The sequence below is a fragment of the Miscanthus floridulus genome, chromosome 15, assembly GCF_019320115.1.
Source record: "Miscanthus floridulus cultivar M001 chromosome 15, ASM1932011v1, whole genome shotgun sequence".
Taxonomy (NCBI): domain Eukaryota; kingdom Viridiplantae; phylum Streptophyta; class Magnoliopsida; order Poales; family Poaceae; genus Miscanthus; species Miscanthus floridulus.
Window position 1 is genome coordinate 714,306 of NC_089594.1, and position 15,299 is coordinate 729,604.

Below are 15,299 nucleotides of genomic sequence, written 5' to 3' on the forward strand. Positions count from 1 at the left end.
AAATGTTTTAGATCCCATTGAGATCTATGACTTTGCTATGGACCATATAAATGTTCGAGGTCATTTGAAAAAAAAACAATTAAATATGAGAATTAAAAGATGAATATTTGGGTCTCCAAATGATCCCATTATATAAAAATGTGTCGAGTACAAAGTTGTAGATCTCATGTAGAGTTTTAGCTTTGATATGACTACGTCAACATCAAGGTTGTTTGAACAATTAAAAAATAATTTTAAACTCGAGAACAATTCAAAAATTCAAGAAAGAAGAAAATTAAATCTAATAATCTATTCCACCAGGTGTTAGGTGTTGGGCCTAAATTTAACGGTCCATATAAAGGTCTATACGTATAATACTTATTATAATATATTATTATTACTACTAACTCGATTTGTGTGTTATTCTCCCAAAAAAAAACTGGATTTGTGTGCCATGAAGTTTGGACGACTTTTGGACTTGTTGTCTGCTTCCTCGTTTTTTTAGATAATGGAACAAAGTTCCAGCCTCTACCATCAGTGGATGATACACGGCTGACAGTCACAGAAAAACACAAAAGCCATGAGGCTTACAAGTCCAAGGAAAAGAAACAAAGTTCAGCCCAACTAGTGGGTGCAGCGAACAAAGCAAAACACTAGGCTTCAATATGATTCATGAAGTTCCAGCCGAACTTCGCGAAGACAGCCATAATCAATGTCTCCCGTCTTCTGCTTCCTCATAAAGTACACTAATTCTAATCCGACATGGAAGCTTAATCCAACATGGTGTCCTGCTCCGGACCGTCCGGGCCGATTCCAAAATCCTGATATCACCGTGGCCGATCAAACTCTTTATCTTTCCTCCTGTATATATATAGCTGACCAAGGGTACGAGGCAATAATCCACCAAACAGCCAAGAGGTGGATCCCTCCTTGTCTTGCGAATCTTCTTATCGTCGACCAGGAAGAGGAACCATGGAGGAACACGCAGACGCTACTAAATTGGGATCATCCATGTCGTCCTGCTTGCCCTTGCTCGTCTTCCAACACCGTCATCACGGCCAAGAGGACGTTGACAACGAGATGCTAATGTTCAGCATATCCAAGCAAAGCCTGCACAAGAACATGGAGCATGGCCTTCTAGCCGTAGGCAACAGCAGCATGTGCTGGACCACTCCACAAGGCTGGATACTCCTGGCCCGCGCCCGGGACCATGACGCGGCGGTCTCTTCAGCTTGCCTATGGAACCCTAGCACCGGCGACAAGCTTCCGTTACCAGATATCATCACAGAGGAGCATGAAATCCCATACCACAACAGGTGCATGCTCTCCCACAAGGACCCAACTCATCCAGGATGTGTCGTCGTGCTCTTCAGTTATGAAACGCCTGATTTCTGGCATTGTCACACCGCTGGTGACGGCGGCGAGAACAACAGCATCAGTTGGAGACATCACTCCTACGACATCGGTAACTGTGCTTCTGTCCCCAAGCCACCAAAGGGAAAGAAGGCACGTCGTAGTATCCGTCCTATCAAGAGAGTCATCTCCGTAATGGCTTCCTTCCAAGGAAAAATCTACTTCAGCCAATCGTCGTCTAAAGACAATATGTGTGCCATAGATTTCTCATCCTGCACTTCCACGACAAATCACAACCGCCCTAGGTTCCAAAAGTTCAACTTCCCTTTCGTCGACCTCCCCAAAGAATTGTCCTCAGGCAATAAGTGGTTGGTTGAGTCGCAAGATCAACTCTTTGCAGTCGCCATGGGCTTCATTGCCTTCAATCCAAACAATATTGGCGCCATAGAGGTGTATAGGATGGATTCCTCCTCGTCAACACAAGACCGTTGGCGCAGGGTGCATGACATTGGAGATGTTGTGTTTCTCTTGGAGGATGCAAACACGGCGGCTTCTTGCTCGGCGAGCATTTTGGGACTGAAAGCAAACCAGATATTCTTCATGAAGAATATCATCGATGATGATGCTGACTTGTGCATTTTTGACTTGGAAACAAACACTCAAGAGATTACCCAGGTCCACCATCACGACGACTTGATTCTCTGCCGCAAACCTTTCTGGATTGTGCCACCTAGCTAAGCTAGCTACGTACCTCTAAATACACATTACTTCTTGCTATTATCTATTATTTACTTCGTCTTATGTGAAGAAACACCATATAGGAACAATTATGTAAGTTAGTATATATACATTCCTGGTTTCATGTGTTATGGTAGGGTACTATACTATATCTTCTTGTCATTGGATTTTTGTTAAAATATAAGGAATTTGTTTATATTTCCCAATCAGCTCATTAGGCTATTTAGCTCATCTGGATAATGCATTCAGCTCAATATGGCACCATGGTGTAAATAGATGAGCATTGCCTGTGTTTTCAGATGTGCCATGAGCCCTCTATTGGAAAAGAAAAAGGAACAGAAACTTGAATACTAACCTTATTTACCAATACAGAGGCTTCATAACTTCACTAAAATAGGGTGGTCACTAGGGGTCTGAAAACCCCTATGATCAAATACACATCCCCGTCAGATATTCAGATGTGCAGCTGTGCTGCAGCGGCTCCGTTGGAGGTTGGAGCCACATCCCACTATTTGTGACGGAAGTGCGGCCATGCGCATGTAAGAAACATGTGTTTGATTGCATAATTCTGAGTTTGATCTTTACGAAAAAATAGAACAAAGAACAAATGCGATGTTCTGTCATTGCAGTTAAAACGTTAGAAATCTGATATATATTAGTATATGTTTGCAATTATACCGTTAGAAATCTGATACTATATTAGTATAATAGGAAGGTTCATAGGCGACGAACATTGTTAAAGGCAATTCAATTTAGAAGTCATTATATATAGTAACATAGAGCAACGACTGGAGTCAGTTTCGTTCACTATTTTTTGTAGCGCTGTTTTTGATCCGTTGGTTGTACCATTCTCGTTGTGGTAAGTTTGATCTGCCAGATCTTGTCTTCATATGCCCGCACTTGGTATGGTATGCTGAAAAATAAATTTAATATTTTGTTTTTTTATAAACTAATTCAAATGTATCATCATGACGTTTTCGTTTAGATTAGAATAGTATGAAGCACAGAGCAGGACAGCAGGTGGCCAGGACTTCCGTTGTTACAATATGTTGGATCAATCGACATGCATATAATTTAATTAAGAGCTACATTTACATATAATCCTGCGGCAACCAATGGCATTATATGTCATAAGTGCATAGGTTATAGTTTCAGAGCCTAAATATAGAATATTTTGTTCATATAAAACAGATACAATACATAATTACTCATGTAAACTGAAGTCAGCTGATGATGAAGCAGCTTTGACTCAGCAGTTTTCACTGGTACTCGGTTCTTGAGAGACCATTACTGAGTCAAAACTTTAAGCATCAGAGGATCAAACCTGATGGGAGAAAGAGAGCACAGGAGGCAAATGGATCAAACCACAGAGAATGAGCGAGAACAAAAGCCAATTAGCAATACAAAGACGCCACATAGAGGCAGCTCATTTTGTTTTGTACAAAGCACATAAGAGGAATTCATAAAGCATATCTCAATGCTAAAAGGATGCCTAAAGCCCTAAACAAACTAAAGAATGGCTTCCCTCAAGGAAGAACATGTATGCTTTCAGAAAATGAGAAACCATTTCCCAACTCATCAGCCTTAGCTGGAAGGGGCTGCAGAGAAGTTCTATATATATATAATAAAGAGAGAGAGAGAGAGAGAGCAAATCCCTCAAACTGTAGTCTACCACAAGGACTCCACATATAATTTACAAAACTGAAACTGCCTGTGCATAAGTAGATGAGTGATTCGGCCGGCACATGTCCAAACTCCAAAGGACTCAAAGAAAATTGGCTGTGTATGACTATCAGCACCTAGATATACTTCCATCTCTACTCCACAAAATTATGTATTATTAGCAGCCACCTCATGAACCATGGATACATAAAACAAAGAGCATCGAGCCATATTAGCTTGCAACAGTGAGACATACGAGGCATTGACAATAAACATCTGAGGCCTCTGATCAATAAAAAATAAAATAAAAATGTGGAAGAGAACAGAGTAAAAATGAATGGAAAGGGGAAAGCACAGAGAAATATCAAGCATCTATTGCTTGCAAGCAAGCGTGATAAATAGACGATAGAGAGATTAATCTATCGTCCACTGGCAGAGGGCAGTGGAGGCAAAACTGGGTGCTCCCCACTCCCCACCACACACACACACACACACTGCAAGTCTTCATCTATGCTTCTCAGCGACTGTGCCACACGTGCAGAAGTAGCGCTACTTTGTTGCATGTAGTAGACTCAAACTGTCAGACTGCCCTGTCTTTGTTTGGCACCACCCTCCGCCACTGCTATCGCCCACTTTGGAGTTTAGTAAATATAATCACTAATAATAGTATAAAGGAGGATGAGGTAAAACTACATCACTACGCAGCAAGAAGGGTGTCACAGTATGTATATAACACATAACTAAATATTGAGGTAAAACATAAGCAAAACATAAGCAAACAGGAAACTCACCAAATTGTCGTGGTCCGATTATGAGATATTGTACTGGTCAACAACAGCATAGTAACCTAAGAATGATAGCATCTCATAGTCAGTCGATAAGCCTCTAAACAGTGGAATAAGAAGAAAAAGAGACATACAACAAACTCACCAAGATGTTGTGACCCAATTCTGAGATTGTTTTGACCAGCAACACCAACAAGAAAGCACAATCTACGACAGCAGCATTCCGTAGTCAGTCACTAAGTCACTATATAGGGAAAGATATCCTCATACATTTGTCTGACAGATGAGATTGCAGCTGCTAATGAGGATGTAATTGTGGCAGATTTCTATTTGGATATGACATGCATCCTAAGTTCCTAACTCTTGTAAAACATTATGGTTTATATAAGGGCAAAATCCTCGCAGCACTGAAGAGCATATATACACTCTCTGCAACTTTAGAATGTATGAAGGTTAGGGAGGAAGAGGCTCTCACCTCGATCTGTGAAAGCCATTGTCACCACAAGAAACACAAGGAAGCCCAAGCTAGCAAGGACATCATATCTCAATTACCCACCAAACCAGCACTGAATACCACTGGATTTCCTTACATTCTTCCTTGCTGAGATACTTAACAAACCAAACAGCTTGAGAAAATTAACATGTTTCCATTTGCCTCCTACCTAGACTGGTCTAATTGAATTTAAGCTGGGACTTTCCTCAGCGTAATGAAACCTGAAAATACAAAGAATTAGAAATGAACTTGTATCATGGACAGAATAAGATCATCCTTTCATGTACCAGGAGCACTGCTGTTAAAAAACCATATACATAACAAATGGACCAGAGGCAAAAAAAAAAAGGTGGTGTATTTTTGCTTCAATGCTGGAATGCTGGTGATTGTGTACTGATATGTAATTATGCACATAGGATACATACGTGGGATGAACCTTTGTTTTTAATTAATCTGAACTTGTAAGCAGAATATGGGCAGAACATTGTGATGGTCATAAACTAAGCAAAGAAAGAAATATTAATTTTTCAATTTTCTATCTTTGATATTGTTGTTACTGTGGATAGATAGATAATTTCCTTAGCATTTCAGATTGGTGGCGCCTTCTGTGGCTGCACCACTGTGGATAAGCTCCTTAATGAAATTCCTCGATTGTAAGAATATAGCGCAGATAACATCTCCAAATAGAAAACAATTTGGCAGATAATATACATGGAGGCAAAGAGAGAAAAATACAAAAAAAAAACATTTTGACTCATCTACATACAGGATTACCCTCAAATTACAGATAATTTGCAATCAAACTTTTGAGACCATAAATAAAACAAACATCAATTTTATGAGGAACATGAAAACTCTATCCCTGTTCCTGTAATCAAATTTTGCAAGGAGCACAAACATGTTTACAAAATGGGGAAACAGTTTTTGATGAGAGAGCATCTCAGAAACTAAGATATAGTATAAAATCGAAGGCACGTAAACACCAGCATGCCATGTTGTGTATATTAATCTGTCAAATCAAATACCTTCAGGGAAAATAGCACCTGTATTTAGGAATAGAAGCAAAACTATTAGCTAAGCGTTTGGCAGTACATGATTACTATGCAAATGTATGAGCTTCCCAGCACTATAAGGATCATTTCTTGGGAAAGAAACAAGGGACGACGAGTATAGAGCATGACAAAGGGAAAATATCAATAGTCAAAATGAACTCAACCAAATATTAGAATGCAGTAAAGTTTAAGCAATATGAACAAGCTAGGTGATGTCTTCTTCCCATAATCCCATGGTTGAGTTTTTTATATTTAAGAAATATGACACCATGTTCTATTAGTCCACCATAATACAGAGTCATGGAATGATTTTGGTACAACCTATGACTTTCTAGTTGAATCGAGCCTGTAGCTCAGGCTGGAAAAGAATGCGACACAAACTTACAGAGTAGCAGTCAGACCACCCCTGAAATTATTTGGCTGAAAAAAAATTGCAGTGATCCCAAGCATGCAAGGCTTAGCAGAGGTAACCAAATATAAGTTGCAAAATTACATTCTTTTTCAAATTTTGATCATGTAAGAAGTAACCGACAGAAAGGAAAAAGGATGGACAATTTACTTCTCAGAGCCATAGCAATGCTTAATTACATGCGAGTTTCCTTGTTTAAGTATCAAAAAAATAGAAAACACCTAGGTTAGTGTAACTGAATGTAAATATGGTGTTTCTTAGTATGTCAAAACCTGAAAAATACAAAGAATTACAGATTATTCAGTTATTCATACTGATGTGTAGGGTTGCTCAATAGATCTCTTGGTGAAATGAGTCAATCAACAATGAAATACACAGTTTCAATCTTTCTAATGGAAAAGTGCCAGGGCAAGTTCAATACATTTCACAACTCACAAATAATGATGAGTCAGCCAACCAAATACAGTGTGTTTTTCTTTGCATACCTGAATTATGGAAACATCCAGCTTAAGTGTTTATCCTTCTGTCTGTGTTCATCAGAGCATGTCATAGGTAAGCCAGAATTGTCAGAGCATGCCCAAGCTAATAACTAGGTAGCCATGACAGGGGACAGGACGGAAGGACAGAATACCTGAAGGCACTGCACCGTGGGGTGGGTGTGTGTGTGTGGGTGGGGGTGGGGGGGCAGTGAATCTTTCGCGTTGTACCACCCGGAGGAACACGTCGGATGATCTGCGCTGTGGAGTCGATCTGCGTTGGAGTCCAGGCCCTAGTGGGCCAGGGCCAGGGCCAGCCCAGCCCAGATAAAAAAAAAAGAAAACTAAGGTGGTGTTTAAATCCAGAAAGTAAACTTGAGGATGTTATATGGGAGTGTTCGGATAATAATAATAAAATAAATTATAGAAGTCCTCAGTAATCCGCGAGACGAATTTATTAAGTCTAATTAATCTGTCATTAGCACATGTTTACTGTAGCACCATATTGTCAAATCATGAACTAATTAGGCTTAAAAATTCATCTCGTAAATTAGTCGCAATCTGTGCCATTAGTTATTTTTTAGTCTATATTTAATACTTATGTGTCCAAACATCCGATGGGATAGGAAGTAAACTTTAGGGGAGGAACTAAATAAAGCCTATGCCAGCTTATACAAATAAATAATATAAATACTTCACCGCTTTCCGCTTTCACCGCTTGCGGCAAAGTGTTTTCGGGCTTTCGTCTCCGACTCCGAGTCCGGTGCAAGACTTCCGAGGAGCACGAGAAGAGCCGAGCCATCTCCCTCGCCGACCCCATTCCCTCGACCGGGTTCGTGCCCCCTACGCTCTTGTTGTTTGATTGGAGACCGGAGGATCTGGTTGTTTGATCGGAGACTTGTTTGTTTGATTGATCCGCGTCCCCGCTCTTTCATCCCCCGTTGCGTGACTTGTTTGTTTGATTGATCCGAACCCTAAACCCTCTTAGAGATGCTTGGTCGGAATGCCACGTCGCTACTTCTCACAATAGCTGATTTCGCCTGCAGCGATTGATTTATTTCATCCGATTATTAGATTAGATATACACGAATCCACCATCCACCGACATGATCGGATCCACAGATCCATGCCAGTTCAGGAAAACCACGTCTATGCCATTTCAGGAAATACAACTCGATTAATCGGGAGATCGAGGGTTTCGAACTCCACCCACTCGATTAATCGGGAGATCTACAAAGGGTTTCGGATCCAGAGTTCGATTACCGAGAGATTATTCGCTCGTTTGGGATCCACATAGTTCGGATACAAATTGTTGTCAGATACTTCAATCTGCGTCGTTTAACCCAACTTAAATGGATCGCGTCAGTCTTGTTGCGTCATTTGATCTCCATTAGATCACATTCAACTATTCATCTGTAATTTCGGCAGTTCTTAATATCAGGCCCCAGTCTTCTGTCATTTGATCCCACCTACACAATTGTGCCATAATAAAGTCTGTACTTGCAGGAGACGTCATGCCGACCAAAAAGAAGACGGTGTACAAAACAGTCCCCAAGCCCGTTAAGGGAATCAAGAAAACCATCGGCTGCCCCGTCAACTGCAAAGAGTGCGGCACCGACGATCGCTTCACCCTGACAGCGATGCTTGAGCACAAGCTGTGGTGCGCCCTTGCTAAGAAGAACCAAGAGACAGCCGCCGAGAAGGAGAAGAGCCAGAAACGTGGGCCCAAGCGGTACTGAACACAGGCAAACCCCGCCCCAGTAAGGATACAGCATCCAAACAAATATTAAAATGTTGCAAATATAAAATACACGCAAGTTACATCGCATTTCTCTCCACCCTGCAGGTAACACAGAGAAGAAGTACCAACAGTGAAGTAAGACATGGGAGGCTTGAATGATATGGTTAAGTAATAAATACAGTACTAAAAATCAACTGATCTTGTTAGAACTATACTACTGCATGAGAGACTTGAGGTGAGATATTGTTCTTATAGTTCTGCAAAGCATGTGAGACTTGAGGTGAGATATTTTCTTATAGTTCTGCAAAGCACTGAGGCAAACCTAATGCATTGTGAAGTGAGCTGAGTAAATGTTGTTGGTTAAATGTTGGTGAAAACGATTGTGTGACCAGGTTTGGTTACTGAATTTGATGAATGGTAATTGTCGGATACCAGAAAAAGGGGTACCCCAGGCAAAGACCGAAAAACTGCTTAGACCCTAAAAAGCAAGAACCAGTTGAACAAGCAAGGCCTCAGAAGAAGTACCGAATCTCCGATTCGCCCGAGGCCCCCCTCGCCGAGGCCTCAGTAGAGGTGCCGAATCTCCGATTCGCCTGAGACTCCCTCGCCGAGGCCCCTTCGCCGAGGCCTCGGAGGAAGCAACGAATCTCCGATTCGCCCGAGGCCGGCTCGGCACCAGCTCCGCGAGCGTCGCTTTAACCAAACTGCTCTGGCCGAACCTCACATTCAATCAAAGCGCTCAAGCTGCTCCGACAACCGCACGACGGCACAGTACAGCGAAATGACTGGCTGCACGTCGGTCGTGTCAACCCCCTGCCACCTGCGACGGGACGGAGCAGGGGTTACCGACCACTGTGCTGCCTAAACTCCTGCACCAAGGATAACGCGACGTGGGGAGTCAGGGCTGGGTCCCTGTAACTTTGGAATCAGCGCACCAATCGCTCCATCTCGCCCGAGACCCCTCGGTAGGGCCTCGGACCCACTGATCTCGCTCCACCTCGCCCGAGACCCTCCAGAGGGGCCTCGGACAAACTGTTCGTGCTCCGCCTCGCCCGAGGCTGGGCTCGTCACGCGACCTCGTCGTCTCCGCCTCAGACGTCACTCTGGCAAGTTGTCGCATCCAATTAATGCGCCCAGCTGCGCCCCCTACGTAAGCCATGATCGGCAGTGCACTACTACAGGAGCGACGGGACAACGGTCAAATCTCCTTTTTACCATACCCTGCGGACGCACGTCCCGCACTGTTCCGCCTAAATCAACTACGATAATGGCCGCCGAGACCCCCGCATTGCCGCTTCTAAAGGCCTCTGCACAGCGGGCCTCGGCGCGACCAGCTACAGCGGCCGCCAAGCCTCGGCACTTCACAAGTCAACAAATCCACAAGTCATGGCATGTCACCTACAGTAGAGGCCATACTGACTAGACGTCAACAAGGACCCCTACGACTTCAACAGCCTCGGGCATGGCCGGCACGACGCACCAAGTGATCAAGTATCGATTGCCATTCCCGACACTGTGCTGCTACAGGGATAGAGTACATAGATCTTCCTTCTTAGGCTCCACGTGTAGCTCTTCCGTGTATTCCTGGCTCCCTCCTTACAGCTATAAAAGGGGGCAGCCATGGCCATTCCAAAAGAGGAAAAAGGACACACACATCCCGGCCGCCTGAGAGCACGTCTCAAGCAGCCCACACGACACCGCTCCAAGACTGGGATCAGCTCCCTCTCTCACTCAGCTTGTAACCCCCTACTACAAGCACTTCGGTGCAAGGAATACAAGATCGATCTCTCAAACTGGACATAGGGCATCGATTGCCTGAACCAGTATAAACCTTGTGTCTCCTTGCATCACCATCCGGGATTAGGGGCACGCAGTTCAAATTCACTAGTTGGTTGAGGACCCCCAGTCCGAAACGCCGACAGTTGGCGCGCCAGGTAGGGGCCTCTGCGTGTCAACTTAGTCATTCCAGCAGATTCCGGATGGCAGATCCCGTGCGACCGCTCCGTCTCGGGACAATCGTCTGGTTCGGGAGCCTAGAGTTCATGTCTCTAGGGCACGAGTACGACCTGGTACTCCTCTCACCCAGAGCACCGTCGGCCGACGACGACGTCGCGCGCCGGCAGCCCACGCGCGAACAGCGCCCGGGCCACCGCTCCGGTCAAGCTCTCCATGCGCGATGTGAGCAGAGTTCAGGGCAACGCTCCGCGCTCCGCCGATACCCCACGCCCGGCTACTGGTGCAGAGTCCCTGCGCGGGGACCTGTCCGGACTAAGCCTCGACGGGGGGAAGACACCGGTGGCGCACGGCGTCACCCCATCATCGGGTTCTGTCCCGTCTCCTCCCAAGGAGCCAGCTCCGGCGGAGCAGGGCCCGGCGACGGCACCGTCCCCGTACCCTTTCGGGCTGACCAACGCCGCCGCCTCCTACGCCACCGCTCTCATCTCCATTCATCAACGTCATGCCTTTGACCCCATTACCACAACTCCGATCCACGCTCACACTGACTCCTCGGAGGAGGACGAAGCATGGGTCAGAGCAGATTTCACCGGGCTTCGCGACCCCGAGGCGACGCGCCGCTTCATGATCGCAAGTGACTACTGCTTCGGCTACTCCGACTCTGACGATGAGGACGCTCACGACCCGGCTCGTGAGTGTTTCCAAGTCGAGCTCGGAATGCCGAGCACGGGCAACGAGGGCGGGGCGGCAGCCAACGCCACGCCGCCACGCAGAGGGTCCCCGCCAGCGCTAGCGGGTGTCCCCACCCCCGACGAACTTCGACGCCTAGACCTGGAGCAGCTCCGTGAGCTTCAGGCCAAGGTCGAGCAAGACCGACTCCTGCAGCAGCTCCGAGCCACCCTCGAGCAAGAGCAGCAGGGTCGCGGTGACGGCGGAGTGGCCCGACGGAGGGCTCATGACGTCCACCGCCGCATCATTAACGACGAAGGGAGTGAGCAGCCCCCAGTCTTCCACCGCGCTAGCCAGAACGTCGCGGCAGCGGCAATGCTAGTTAGAGCGATGCCCGAACCCTCTACTACGGAGGGACGACGGGTCCGCGGCGAGCTCCAGGAGCTTCTTGAGACCGCCGCGGTACAACAAGCCGAAAGCTCCGCATCTCGACGGCGCGGGGACACCCCAAAACGGCCCTCGGTCCACGACCGCCTCAGGGCTCCCTCGGTGCACGACCGTCTCAGGGGTTCCTCCATTCACGACCGCCTTGACGACCGACGCGAGGCGCAAGATGATCACAACGAGGTCAAAAGGCGACGTCGCCACGATCGTGATGGGGCCGCCCGAGGCTACCAGGTGCACCGCGGCGGCCGCTACGACAGCGGGGAAGACCGCAGTCCTTCTCCCGGGCCACCTGGCCCTCGGGTCTTCAGCAAGGCCATCCGCAGCGCCGACTTCCCGGCCCGGTTTCGACAACCGGCCAACCTCTCAAAATACAGCGGCGAGACCAACCCAGAGCTGTGGCTGGCCGACTACCGCCTGGCGTGTCAGCTAGGCGGCGCGGACGATGACCTGCTCATCATCCGCAACCTTCCCTTGTTCCTGTTAGACTCAGCGCGAGCCTGGCTCGAACACCTTCCCCCCATGCAGATCCACGACTGGTGAGACTTGGTAAAGGTCTTCGTCGGGAATTTCCAGGGCACGTACACGCGCCCCGGGAATTCCTGGGACCTAAAAAGTTGTCGCCAGAAGCCAGATGAGCCTCTCCGAGACTTTATCCGGCGATTCTCCAAACAATGCACCGAGTTGCCTAGCGTCGGCGACTCGGAGATTGTCCAGGCGTTCCTCTCTGGCACCACCTGCCGAGACCTGGTCCGGGAGTTGGGCCGGAGCGTGCCAACCACGGCATCGGCACTCCTCGATATCGCCACCAGCTTCGCCTCTGGCGAAGAGGCCGTTGGAGCCATCTTCCCCAACAACAACGCCAAAGGGAAGCAGAGCGACGAGACCCCCGAGGCCTCGACATCTCGCCCCGCCCAGAAAAAGAAAAAAGGCCGTCAGGGAAGGCGGGAGGCCCTCGAGGCTGGTCTTGTCGCGGCCGCGGACCGCAAGAACCCCCGAGGCCCAGGACTCTTCGACGACATGCTCAAGAAACCCTGCCCTTACCATCAGGGCCCGGTAAAGCACACCCTCGAGGAGTGCACCATGCTCCGGCGCTACTACGCCAAGCTCGGACTCCCCAACGACGACGCCAGGAAAAGGGGCGCAGACGACAGGGAAGACGACAAGGACGATGGGTTCCCTGAGGTTCGAAATGCCTTCATGATCTTCGGCGGACCTTCAGCGTGCCTCACGGCGCGCCAGCGAAAGAAGGAACGCCGAGAGGTCTTCTCGGTCGAGGTAGCCACCCCCCAGTACCTCCACTGGTCCCGGGAAGCAATCACCTTCGACCGAAAGGACCACCCCGATTATGTCCCGAACCCCGGGCGGTACCCACTTGTCGTCGACCTAATCATTGGCGACACCCGGCTTACCAAGGTGCTGATGGACGGAGGCAGCGGCCTCAACATCCTCTACGCCAACACCTTAGAACTCCTGGAGATCGACCGGTCACGGCTCCGAGGCGACGCCGCACCCTTCCACGGCATCGTGCCAGGGAAGCGCACACGACCCCTCGGACGCATCGACTTGACCGTCTGCTTCGGCACCCCCTCCAACTACCGCAAGGAGGTTCTTACCTTCGAGGTGGTTGAGTTCAAGGGAACATACCACGCCATTCTGGGGCGCCCGTGCTACGCCAAGTTCATGGCGATCCCCAACTACACCTACCTCAAGCTCAAGATGCCGGGCCCAAACGGCGTCATCACTGTCGGGTCCACGTACGAGCATGCATACGACTGCGATGTCGAGTGCGTCGAGTACGCCGAGGCTGTCATTGAGGGCGAGGCCCTCATCGTCAACCTCGAATAGCTCGATAGTGAAGCACCCCACTCCAAGCGTCGAGCCGGGACATTCGAGCCAGCAGAAGCCGTCAAGCTCGTCCCGGTCGACCCCACCTGCTCCAGCGACCGAGCACTAAGGATCAGCGCCACCCTCGACAACAAATAGGAGGCCGTGCTCATCGACTTTCTCCGCGCAAACGTCGATATTTTCGCGTGGAGCCCCTCGGACATGCCGGGCATACCGAGGGAGGTCGCCGAGCACGCCTTGAACATTCGGGCCGGCTCCAGATCGGTGAAACAGCGCCTGCGCCGATTCGATGAGGAAAAGCGCAGGGCCATCGGCGAGGAGGTACATAAACTTTTGGCGGCCGAATTCATCAAGGAAGTGTCCCACCCAGAGTGGTTAGCTAATCCTGTATTAGTCAAAAAGAAAAATGGAAAGTGGAGGATGTGTGTAGACTACACCAGTCTAAACAAGGCATGCCCAAAAGTTCCGTTTCCATTGCCTCGAATCGACCAAATTGTCGACTCCACCGCGGGATGCGAAACCCTGTCTTTCCTTGATGCGTATTCCGGTTACCATCAGATCAAGATGAAGGAGTCCGACCAGCTCGCGACTTCTTTCATCACCCCATTTGGCCTATACTGCTATACGACTATGCCATTCGGCCTCAGAAACGCAGGGGCCACGTACCAGCGGTGCATGACCCAGGCCTTTGGCGAGCACATCGGGCGAACTGTCGAGGCCTACGTGGACGACATCATAGTCAAGTCCAGGCAGGCCGGCGACCTCGTCAAGGACCTAGAGATAGCCTTCGAATGCCTCAGGAAAAATGGCATCAAGCTCAACCCCGAGAAGTGTGTCTTTGGGGTCCCTCGAGGCATGCTCTTGGGGTTCATAGTCTCGGAGCGCGGCATCGAGGCTAACCCTGAGAAGGTCTCGGCCGTGACCAACATGGGACCGATCCGGGACATCAAGGGAGTGCAGAGGGTTATGGGATGCCTTGCGGCCCTGAGTCGCTTCATCTCACGCCTTGGCGAAAAAGGTCTGCCCCTGTACCGCCTCTTGAGAAAGTCCGAACGCTTTTCCTAGACCCCCGAGGCCGAAGAATCCCTCACTAAACTCAAGGCACTGCTCACCAATCCTCCCGTCCTAGTGCCACCAACTGAAGGCGAGGCCCTCTTACTCTACGCAGCCGCAACGACCCAAGCAGTCAGCGCGGCCGTAGTGGTCGAGAGGCAAGAAGAAGGGCACGCTCTACCCGTCCAACGACATGTTTACTTCATCAGCGAGGTGCTCTCCGAGACCAAGACGTGCTACCCCCACATCCAGAAGCTAATCTACGCCATAATCTTGGCTCGACACAAGCTGCGTCACTACTTCGAGTCCCACCCGGTTACCGTAGTGACATCTTTCCCCTTGGGAGAGATAGTCCATAACCGGGAGGCCTCGGGTAGGATTGCCAAGTGGGTCGTGGAACTCATGGGGGAAGCCCTGTCTTTTGCACCCCAAAAAGCCATTAAGTCTCAGGTCCTAGCCGATTTTGTGGCAGAATGGACCGATACCCAACTACCACCCACGCAAACCCAGGCAGAATACTAGACCATGTACTTCGACGGGTCTCTGATGAAGACCGAGGCAGGCGCGGGTCTGCTCTTCATCTCACCCCTCGGAGTACATATGCGCTACATAATCCGACTCTACTTCGCCGCCTCCAACAA

The 15,299-nt window shown here is 48.6% G+C and overlaps 1 protein-coding gene and 1 long non-coding RNA gene across 19 annotated transcripts in view; one reads left to right on the forward strand and one right to left on the reverse strand.

The window, feature by feature from the left end:
- The first annotated feature begins 937 nt into the window (after positions 1–937).
- Positions 938–2,108, forward strand: LOC136506681 (uncharacterized). Its single transcript, XM_066501575.1, has one exon. It carries the CDS (start codon positions 952–954, stop codon positions 2,068–2,070), a length of 1,119 nt encoding a protein of 372 aa, XP_066357672.1. The 5' UTR covers positions 938–951; the 3' UTR covers positions 2,071–2,108.
- A 1,015-nt stretch (positions 2,109–3,123) lies between these two features.
- Positions 3,124–15,299, reverse strand: part of LOC136506463 (uncharacterized) — a 43,334-nt gene continuing 31,158 nt past the window's right edge. For 7 of the 18 annotated variants that reach the window (XR_010771604.1, XR_010771605.1, XR_010771602.1 and 4 more), the window contains 4 exons: positions 4,993–6,998; positions 4,663–4,724; positions 4,524–4,579; positions 3,941–4,351 (listed from right to left, as the gene is read on the reverse strand). This is a non-coding gene — a long non-coding RNA (uncharacterized lncRNA). Of the gene's footprint in view, positions 3,395–3,940; positions 4,390–4,523; positions 4,580–4,662; positions 4,725–4,992; positions 6,999–8,080; positions 8,788–15,299 lie in introns of those variants that run through there. The other 11 variants (XR_010771612.1, XR_010771610.1, XR_010771609.1 and 8 more) reach the window with 6 other exon arrangements.